The 10,594-nt window shown below is 34.6% G+C and overlaps 2 protein-coding genes across 2 annotated transcripts; both read left to right on the forward strand.

Moving 5' to 3' along the window:
- Window positions 1-347: 347 nt before the first annotated feature.
- Window positions 348-7,835, forward strand: LOC126749139 (F-BAR domain only protein 2). The gene is made up of 14 exons (XM_050458805.1): window positions 348-761; window positions 1,116-1,207; window positions 2,542-2,758; window positions 2,815-3,268; window positions 3,327-3,506; window positions 3,705-3,803; window positions 4,302-4,404; window positions 5,157-5,317; window positions 5,377-5,736; window positions 5,803-6,127; window positions 6,178-6,333; window positions 6,390-6,519; window positions 6,575-6,777; window positions 6,978-7,835. Exons 1-14 carry the CDS (start codon window positions 729-731, stop codon window positions 7,249-7,251), a joined length of 2,787 nt encoding a protein of 928 aa, XP_050314762.1. The 5' UTR covers window positions 348-728; the 3' UTR covers window positions 7,252-7,835.
- An 80-nt stretch (window positions 7,836-7,915) lies between these two features.
- On the forward strand, window positions 7,916-10,178 carry LOC126749142 (beta-1,3-glucan-binding protein-like). Its single transcript, XM_050458811.1, has 7 exons — window positions 7,916-8,074; window positions 8,129-8,356; window positions 8,407-8,558; window positions 8,623-8,744; window positions 8,793-8,944; window positions 8,998-9,228; window positions 9,870-10,178. The coding sequence occupies exons 1-7, from the start codon at window positions 7,951-7,953 to the stop codon at window positions 10,157-10,159; spliced, it is 1,299 nt and encodes a 432-aa protein (XP_050314768.1). The 5' UTR covers window positions 7,916-7,950; the 3' UTR covers window positions 10,160-10,178.
- Window positions 10,179-10,594: the final 416 nt, after the last annotated feature.

Genomic DNA, 10,594 nt, shown 5'->3' on the forward strand with positions numbered 1-10,594 from the left:
GATGTGGCAACCTCGCAGGTCACGACTCTGGTGCAATAAACATTCCATGCAATGCGACTGCGCCCTGATTTCCATTGTATATCCACCTTTCTTTAACCCCGGGCAAAAAACAAGGATACAAAATCCAAGGAATGAGGAGGCATTTGACCTCCTCATTCCTTAACAAAGTTTTTTTGGGACTTATACTATAGAATTACTGCTTAATACAAAACAGCAATTGTAGAACGCTTAATAATGTAATTAGTTGAGTAGAAAACATTAGGAGCTAAGATGTGGCAACATTCCCATATTGACAATCAGCTGACACCTGACAACTGTTGTCAATTCTGGCGCACGCGCGAACACTACGCACTTTTCATTATTTCGGTTTCGATTTCCATCAAAATTTGTATGTTGGTGTTGTGTTTCTATGGTTTATTTTTGTAAGAATTCAAAGGAGGAAGGGCGGATAATATTGAATTTATCCTTTTATTTCTGGTGTGTAGTTAATTAAAACAAGCTAAACCGACGTATTTCAGATACTTGCTTTTCCAAACATCTTTGCTGACCCCAGGAGCCAGAAATTATAGTTTTTTTTAACATGATAAGAAGGGTCTGTTGATGGTTTATTACATGTTTCTTGTTTTCATTTTAGACGTGTGCCAGTGGCTTATTTTTGTTTAATTATCATTAAATGGCATGTGCCTTTTGTATTTTTATTATTTTACCACTAACAAACTAAACTTGGCATGATGACAGTCAATTTTAATGATTATTTTTGGGTAAGTATTTGCTGTTTTTTTCTTGTTTGTTGTAGGGAGTAGATACTAGCATCTATGTAGGTACAATAAATAATTGTAAACTTTTAAATAAACAAAATTTATTAAGAAAGCCAGTTCAGTTACAAAGCATCCACCCATTTTTTGTGATGCTTCGATTGCCACTTTATCATCCACCTACTCGTATCCTGATTGTATTATGGTTAATTGAGCATATTAAATGAGATTCAGTCAAATATATGATGAACTTTGACATGTCATGACATTAAATTTGTAGTCTCTACTCTCCAAAATTAATGGTTTTCTTTTATACCAACAAGTTAACAAATGCTTCTTCTTAAAACTAAATTTTTACAGGGTGAAAAAAACAATGGATTCGATGTCCTATACCATAACATGAAATTTGGACTAAATGCCAGTAAAGATTTCGCAGAGTTCCTCAGAGAAAGGTAATAAAAAATTTAAGTGCTTCCATCTTGACCACTCCTTATTACGCATAACATGGGAATATTCCATAATTGCAAAGAGTGTTTTTTTAAGGATTCAAGCTAATAATAAGTAATTGACGTTCTAGGTGAATGGTCCCAAGGCAATTACATTATTTTTATGGGGTCAAATGTTTGCATAAGGAATCCTATTTCAGGATAAATTATATCTTTATAGCTTTAAATCTCAATTAAATGTTATGTTAATTAGTAAAGTGACTATAATTTTTATTATTATATGGTTTGGTTTTAGTCTTATTCTCTCATTATTTAACTATAGTGATGATGCCTTTAGTTAGCACAAATTCAGTAAAATGTATATTATTGTGATGAATTCATTATTATTTACTTATTTTATGGGGTATTATGTCACTATTTCAGTAAGCTTCTTGGTGGTACTACCATTCATAATTCGAACAGCTTTTTGGAAGAAATCGAAAACGCTTTTAGAGGTGAGGATATGCTGTCTGTAAGGAAGCGCACGAAATATTTAAGGAACCTTAGGTTCAACTGAAAAATCTGATTAAGTGAAACATTTACATTCCGCAATTCTTTATTTTATAAGCCAAATAACTATTTATTGTTCTATTGCAGTATGTTTATTTAAGTTAATACACATAAATATTGTTATATGTGTAGGTTTATAGAATGTTATTATTTTTAATATATAAGTTATTAATTGTTAACTGTAATAGTGTTACAGTCAAATGGTACGAATTTACTACAGTCAATCTCTGATGTATCTACACCAAAGTAAGAAGTTACTAAATTATAACTTATACTGGGTGGAGCCTCGCCGAGCAGAACATAGGAAAACCCATGTAAATTTGTTGCTGGGCCTACCTAACTTAATTTTTTATTGAAATAAAAAAAAAATAAGGAATTTAATGATTGAATAAGACAACCTAAATTGAACCAATATTTCAGTAATTTTCTTGTTTTTTCCTAAAACACTGAAAGACTTTTTTCTTGAAATTGACACTTGAACTGAACAAGTAGCTATGCATTTATCTTCATTTAACATTATGAATGCACTTTCCTTTAATTTACATAATTTTGAAATTGGTTCCTTTGCACCATGTTATGCAATTTTTGAAAATCATTGTATTTTATTTAAAATTTATGTTCATTAACTCTTTTTCGTTTTTCTTAATAGATACTGTAATATATTTTCCAGATTGACGTAATACCCAATAAAATAAATAAATAATTATACACTCACCATAACAATATAGATTTTACTTACAATGATTATGCCTTTATTTGGCACAAATTTTAATGTGCTGTTTTTGTTTAAGGTCGAGCATAGAAGAGAACAACTCAAAACTTTTAACAAAATTAGCTAAGCAAGCGGGCAGTTGCTGTTCCCAAGGAACTTTTGCTCCACTATGGCAGGTCGTGAAAGCCTCTGCAGAAAAATTGGCAAATTTGCATTTCCAAACAATGCAAAAACTGAGTGAACTTGTAAAAGAGGTTGGGAAGTATGCGGAGGAACTGCATAAAAAACATAAGTCTGTAAGTTAGGATACTTAAGGAGCTTACACATTATTGATAAAATTCCAACTGTTTAGGTAAAAGAAGAGGAGTCTGGGACATTAGAAGTAGTACAAGCCATGCAAAATATAACAATAAACGTACAAAAAGCCAAAGATGTGTATAATCAAAGAAACGCGGAATATGAACGATTAAAAAAAGAAAATGCTTCTGTCAAAGACTTGGAAAAAAGCGAGCAGAAACTCAAACGTGCCCAAGAAGATTACAAGACATTCATAGACAAATACTCAACGATCAAAGAAGAATTTGAAAAACGCATGTCTTTAAGTGTAAAAAACTTCCAAGATCTAGAAATCAGCCACTTGATCAGCATGAAACAGTTTTTAAACTGTTTTGCCGACGTTGTCGAGTGGGCACATGGAGAAACTGGGAAAGTTCATAAAGAGTTTAGGCAGCAGTGTGCCGAACTAACGATTGATCAATTATTAGAACAGTTTGTTAAAAATAAATCAACTGGACTAGAAAAACCTGGTTAGTATATTTGGTTTGCAACAATTCCTATCATAAAAATTGTGTTTATTTGGCACAGGAATTTTAGATCTGGAAGAGCCCATCGCATCACCAAAATTAACAGAACCAGGTGACACCAGCAGTCGTTCCTCGAAGAGAGAAGGTAACAGTCCTAGCAATTCAACAGTGCCAACACAAGCCAATAAACCTTCCCGCAGAACAACTTCCTTATTAAATCTCTTCATGTCTAATTCTCAGGGTACGTCTGCACAACGCATTTTCAATTCGGAGTCTAATGTATTAAGCCTCTTTGGTCAGAACGGAGATAGATGATAACGAACTAACCCGAACTAACTTAACTGATTAAATTATCGAAACATTAAGGTTTAATACAAATTAAAAAAAAATTCAGTCATAGACCCATTTATTTGGACCGTTGGACTGTATATTTTTTTAGGTACGCGGGAGAGCCGGCCGGGGCCCTGCAGTGCCCCTTCGAGTCCCACCAGTCCAGAAGGGGAACAATTGACTCGACACTCCCAACGTGGATCTAAATGTAAATTAGTTTAATTCTCTTCTACTTTATTTTAATTCGCTAGTACATGCATTTTAGTTTGCTTCATTTGCATTATTTTAGTTTTTAACTTTCAATATATGCAAATATGGCAAATCAAACACCTTTAGTAGATCTTTGTCACTTATTTAGTTTCACTTGCATGAATTTCCAGTGAATACCACTATAGAGGCATGTCTTTCTCAATCTGGTCTGGTTCAACTGTCTATACTTGATTGACAAATGTCACAACTTGTTAACTTTCTAACATCAAGGCTTGTTAGATCAATCATTTTAATTTAAACGTCAAATTTGTTGGCAAGTACTTGATAGATCTAGCAGTCCTAAAGGGCACTAACCGACTATCAAATAGGCTACCATTTAGTTACACATACGTTATTTCCTTTTGGCATTGTGTTGGCATTTCCACCTTCCTCACTCCTGTTTAGTTTTCATCTTTTACCAGGCTAGAAGAGGTGTTTATAAGTGACCCTGTTGTAGGGTTCCTGCGCAGCCGCAGAGACAAAGGGAAGAAGAAAAAGTCTACTAAGAAGCAGCAGGGTAGCGTCGATAATCAGAGTAACAAGGAGGAAAAATCGGATTTGTAAGTGTCTGACATTGGCATATATAATACTTAGGGAAAAATCAAATTGGTCACTAACATATGGTTTTGACATTTCTATAGATAAATCAAGTACATGTGTACAGAAATATAATTTTCAACCAGAATATCTGTTAGAATTCTTTATTCAATAAGGGGGAGATACACATAATGTAAATATTCGCTATAAACTGGTAGTCTGAATAATTTTCGTTTAAGTTTTTATTTTTATTGTCTATATCCTTTTATTATTTATTGTGGTGGTTATTAAAACACGCCGAGCGGTACTTTTCGCCTTTGTATATAGATAGAACAGATGTAATTTATTTGTTGCATAGAATAAAGATTTTTTAATTTTATATGTCTAATCAGTGTCAATAATGTCAACTTGTGTTAGACCACAGTGGCGTAAAAAGAGTGACCCTATGTGTCTGAAAACAATATTTCTTTAACTATAAAACCCCCGTGTTACCTTCGCATCTAAGTGCATCAAAACTTTAAAATGCAAAATATCATTGAGTCAATAACGCGCCTTGTCGTAATAATAATCCTTAACTAAAAGATTTGTGTTGTTATTATTATTATTATTATTATTGACGCCGGTAATTGCGGCCTTTATTTACAAATTGACCCGGTCCGTACCTCATTTGAATTGTTAACTGAGTCTCGACAGCTAAAAATATGTTCTCCGATTTTTTAAACGACCGACGCGTGGACGTTTCCTTTTGTTTTTTCAAGAAACTTTTTTTATTAAGGGAGGAGAAGGACGACTCTCAAAAGAGCGACAGCGTTGCCGCGCCTGTTAGTGCCCCAGCTAGTCAGGAAGTTGACGATGATGGATACGTTATAAGACCTGCAGACACCAACACTTGGAATGAGAAGAGCAACTTTTATTCTTCTTCAGAATCTGATTCTGGTAAGGGACTTTACATTTAAAAAAAAATATCCCTCAAACCGTTTTTTCGTTTATCATAGACGAGGAAAGAGAAGTGAAACTTCATGTAGAAATAAAACCACTAAACAACGGTTCTACGCCAATGTCGGCCTCCGTAGATGAACTACGTGCCACGGTGGAAAACATTTATTTATCACCGACAGGCGGTTTTGGTCGTAGAGGATCGAATCTGGATTGCGACATATCCATGAAACGATCCCAGTCGGTTTCTCAGCAGATTGGTAAACCCAGTAGCGATCTGTTAGGCCTTAATTTTGTTCAGAGCCCCACCGCTTCAAACGCTTCTACACCCACTAGTTCCCATCCATACGCGCCGTTACAGAGTCCTTCCCAATTAGCTTTGAATTCACCGACTTTATCTGTTGGTTCTAAATATGCAGGTAAACTAACTGTTATTTAAAGGGGTTATAAGAATTGAATTTTATTGATTGGTTTTATTCTTTTAGAACTGGGAGACATATTTTCGGAAGAGAGTGAACTTCAGGCTTCCGGGGGCAAGCAGACGAGTAGACAAACTCCCACCCCTTCGTCAGGATACATGTCGATTCCACGACCACCTACACGAAGATCTGATGCTAACAAAAGCTTCATTCAACCGAGCATTTCCAGAGCTGATAGTGTTAATAGTCTAGAGTTTCGTACTGCATGTGTACCAGTGGGGGTGTCTAGAGGTCCGTCACCTTTGACTATTGGCATGGCAGATACAATTCCTTTGGCAGTCGCTTTTCATGAAATAGTTCACTCATATTTTAAAGGAGCAGATGAATCAAGGTAAGGTAATAATTATGAGTAAGTTGTAAATTAAAGAGAGAAAATTCCAGGTGCCAAGTGAAAATGTCAGGAGAAATGATGCTGTCATTCCCAGCTGGTATAGTGACAATACTTGCAAATAACCCCAATCCGGCCAAGTTGGTTTTCCGAGTGAAAAACACCAAGAATCTCTCAACAGTTTTGCCTAATGAGAAGCTGGTTTCTATGTAAGGGTGGCATTTGTATTGAAAACACTATTGTGATGAATGATGTTTAATTTTAGTGAATCAAGTTCCTCATCGGACTTTCTCACTGTCGAATTTAAGATGTCTTCATTAAGCTCCTTGCTAAAAAAGCAGTCTGAACAAAACCCCAACGCCTCATACTTTAACGTTGATATTTTGAAATACCAAGTAGGTTCAACTATTTGTGTTTAATTGTCAATTGTTTTAATAACGGTGAATTTAGATTAAGCCAAAGCCTGGTGCAAACTCTTGCCCACTGCAGCTGGTCGGTTATTGGAAACACACAAAATCTCATGTCGATCTTAAAATAGATTACAAGTACAACTTGCACGCTATGAGCTCAGCTACTCCCTTACTGAATGTAGCAGTATCAGTACCAGTAGATGGCATTGTCAAGACTATGCAATCCAAACCCCAAGCCCAATGGTTAGTGTTTTAAGGATTAAGTTGGATGTAAGATCCAGCAAAATTCAAGCCGTTAATTTTAAAATTTAAAGGCCTAATATATGTTGACAATAAACAGAAAAATTATTTTAACGGCTTGGACTTTACTTAAACCCCACATTCAACTTAATTCTTAAAACTCAAAATAAAACATATTATATTTAAACTATTCTTGTTTATAGGCCGGTTGAAAATAATCGAATATTATGGAAATACACTGAGCTGTCTCAACACTCAGAAAATAACGGGGTCGGTTCGATGTTGGCCCGATACGACGTGGATAATTCATCAGGAACCCCATCAACGATTAGCGCTCAGTTTAATTGCGAGGGGACAACCTTGTCTGGTATTGATTTTCAACTAATCGGTTCAGGTTACCGCTTGTCCTTGGTTAAACGGCGTTTCGTTTCGGGGAAATATATTTGCGACGCCGCTACACCGAATACAGGAGCGTAAAGTTCACACACAGTTAACATTCCTATTGTTATATAACAGTTTATTCGCATTATTCTCTTTTATTTATTGGGGCAATGCAGTGGTTTTTACTTGGGGCATGACTGGAAAAATGTTAGGCTATGGGCAAAACAAGGTTAATTTATGCAAATTCTAGAAGAATATACACGACACGGTTTATTTTTTAAAGGGTTATGACTGTTCATATGTTTACTCCTAAAATATTCGCTACATTCCTGATTGTTCGTGAAATGCACAAAAAATAATTGACCAAAGTCTTGGTGACAGTATTTAGTTTATTTTTATAATCAGCATAAGAATTTTTTGTTTTATTTTCGGCTGAACGATGCTTTTTCTTCAGGTAAAAGGCCAACTGTGTTGCACATTAAATTGCTCTTATGCCATATACACAAATATTTAATTTACATAAAATTCTTGTTTATGAGAGTCAAAAAGTGTTCATTTCCCGTCGAATACCAAATAAAACTGCTAAAAAGTATGTTTAGTAATATGGCATAAAACCTGTAATTGTTATGTAAAAATTATATAGTTTATGAGCTATTTTATAAATAAATAATTAGCAAGTAGCAGTTCTTTTATTTATAAATTCTCTACTCCAACTCTGTCTAAAATAATTATGCATAATTCATGCTAAGGTTAGCAAGTTTATGCATACATATTTATTTTTGGCAAACCTGCACAATGGTTAATCGGGTTACTTGTTTGTTGGTGATTTTAGTAAATTTTGGTTCCTATAATGCATATGAGATACCAAAGGTTACATTTGAGGCCTTTTATCCTAAGGGCCTAAGAGTTTCCATACCTGGTGAGATCGTACTTTATTAAAAAACCTGTAATACAAAAATAAAACATGCTTTAGCTGAAAAGGGTGTAAATATATTTGCTGTCCATGGTAATATAAACGAGGAAATTCAAGAAAAGGAACCCGGAGAGTTCCACGATGATGTCACATCTCCTAGAAATGGCCGGTTTTCCTATTTCAATCCTGAGTTGACGCTGCAAAAAAACGATGTTGTCCACTATTGGGTGTTTGTGCAGCACGATCGACGTCAACTTTTAAAACTGGATCAAAGTTGGACCGTCAATGGTAAGTAAATATGAACTTACATACTAAATATTACTGGAATTATGTCGTAGAGTTACTCCCACTGGAAAACATTAACTGCAAACAAGGCATTTCAAAAGTAGACGGGAAAAGCAGCTGTGCAGAAGATACAATCTTATTTTCGAAATTTAATTCAATAGACTCGACCAACTGGCTAGTGGAACAATATATACCCAGTCACCCAGTTAGTAGTTATTCCTATATACATGTATAAAACAAAATTATCCAGAAACGTTCTCGTATTTTAGGACTGGGAATTTAATATTTACCAAGCATCTCCTGATATTGTCAATATTGAAAATGAGATGCTTCACATTCGTCCTAAATTACAAGAGCAAAATGCAAAGAGGGATTTAGATTTAAACCCCGGGTAAGTTCCTTAAACATTTTACAGTTACCTTATAACACCTTATTTCAGATGTACTCGCAAAGATAAAAACTGTTTCAGACCGTACATTTCCGTTTACAACCCCCCGGTTGTATCAGGGAAACTACAGTCAAAAAAATCGTTTTGCTTTGGAAATGTGACCGTAAAAGCCAAACTGCCTATAGGAGACTATTTGTATCCAAGTAAATAATTTTTATTTGAGTTTAAACAATAAAACGTAATGATTTGTCCATAGAAATCTACCTCGAAGACGTAATTGATCCCCAGAGGAGAATCCTTATAGCATATGCTAGGGGGAATAAGAATTACGTCTCAGCCAACGGGGTGGATGATGGGGGTTGCAAATATTTCGGAGGGCCCTACACTAAAGTTTCTGAGCCTCAAAAATCGAAGTATTTGTCCAGTTTTAAAAATGACAAAGTTATTGGCAGTGAATGGCATACATTCACACTTATATGGAAACCAGGTAATTAATAATTACGATTAGTAAGTTTCGTCTCCTTAGATTAATTTATTTGTAAAAGGTTACAGGGTTCGTCAGAACTTAGGAGTAGGGATTAAACATTATTAGTTTAGTGTGACGTTTTACCGGTTTAATTTAATGCAATGAAGTAAAGACATGGACTTACATAACGAAATAGGAAGAAGTCTCTTTCTTTAAAATAGGCAAAAATTACAGCTCTTGTACAATTATAAATACAAAAAAGACAACACGGTCAAAAGAATTATGAACTTAATAATGAAAAATACCGAGTTCTTGAAAGAATAAATAAATAACGTAATTCAACTTTAATAAAAGAGAAGATTTAAAAAAAAAATTAATTACCTTAACAATCAGTGGTAATTCAACAATACTGATTACCTACTTAAATAACAATTACTTCACACAAATAGACAATATGTAAACAGAGATAAATCGACCTATTCTGTTATGAGTCGATGTATTTATTTCAGTGCCTGAGGATGCTGAAATTAAACCAGGGAAACGTCGCACTAAACTAATAGTGTGCGATTCCTACTCCTAAGTTCCGACAAACCCTAACTGTTTACAAAGAACTTAATAATTATGTTTATAAGTATAAGTATAATTTCATCAAACAATTTCAGATTTAATTGATCTTTTTATGGATGGTATGCATGTGGGTCACCACGGAAGCGAAACCCTTGACACCACCGGATTTAATCAAGATAAAATGGTTCGTATCGTATTGGGAGTAGGAGTGGGAGGACCCTATGAATTCCCTGATGGCTATAAAACTTCAGGAGTCGTTAAACCATACATAAATCAGCACAGAGAGGCCATTAAAGAATTTTTGGAGAGCAAACATTCCTGGCTTAACTCGTGGAGTGACGATAGTCAATTAGTTGTGGATTATGTGTCTGTAATTGCTTTGTAAATAAACCAATTAATGTCAATTATAAATGTTATGTTATCTGGGAGGAATTTTATCAATTATCTTAAAAAAAATGGTTTATTGCATTATTCTTATCTGATAAAAGTGCACATTAAAAAAAAATTGGTTGGATTCGGTTTTTTTTGAATCATTTGACTTGGGAGATTATTTCAAGGGGGTCAACGGGGTGATTTTCGATATATGTGTACATCCCAAATGGACTAATATACCAGAAAAAATCGAGACTTCTTCACATTCGATAATTTTCACACAGCTGTGCCGTCATTAGACTGTAAATTGGAAAAAAATAAGATCAATTAATGAATTAGCCGTAAGATCGGATCAGCATACCGTTACCGATACTGTATAGTATACCCTGAATCATGTATACGCGTCCGAATGTGACATGATTGTGACCCAAATAGAAATCTCACTTAG

This window comes from Anthonomus grandis, chromosome 22 (assembly GCF_022605725.1).
Source record: "Anthonomus grandis grandis chromosome 22, icAntGran1.3, whole genome shotgun sequence".
Lineage (NCBI taxonomy): Eukaryota > Metazoa > Arthropoda > Insecta > Coleoptera > Curculionidae > Anthonomus > Anthonomus grandis.

Coding starts and splice junctions, on each gene's coding strand:
- LOC126749139 (XM_050458805.1), top strand. CDS start 729: ATGATGACAGTCAATTTTAATGATTATTTTTGG. Junction 6,128..6,177: donor AAAGGAGCAGATGAATCAAG/GTAAGGTAATAA, acceptor AGAAAATTCCAG/GTGCCAAGTGAAAATGTCAG. Junction 6,778..6,977: donor TCCAAACCCCAAGCCCAATG/GTTAGTGTTTTA, acceptor TCTTGTTTATAG/GCCGGTTGAAAATAATCGAA.
- LOC126749142 (XM_050458811.1), top strand. CDS start 7,951: ATGGTTAATCGGGTTACTTGTTTGTTGGTGATTTTAGTAAATTTTGGT. Junction 8,945..8,997: donor AGGAGACTATTTGTATCCAA/GTAAATAATTTT, acceptor ATTTGTCCATAG/AAATCTACCTCGAAGACGTA. Junction 9,229..9,869: donor CACACTTATATGGAAACCAG/GTAATTAATAAT, acceptor AAACAATTTCAG/ATTTAATTGATCTTTTTATG.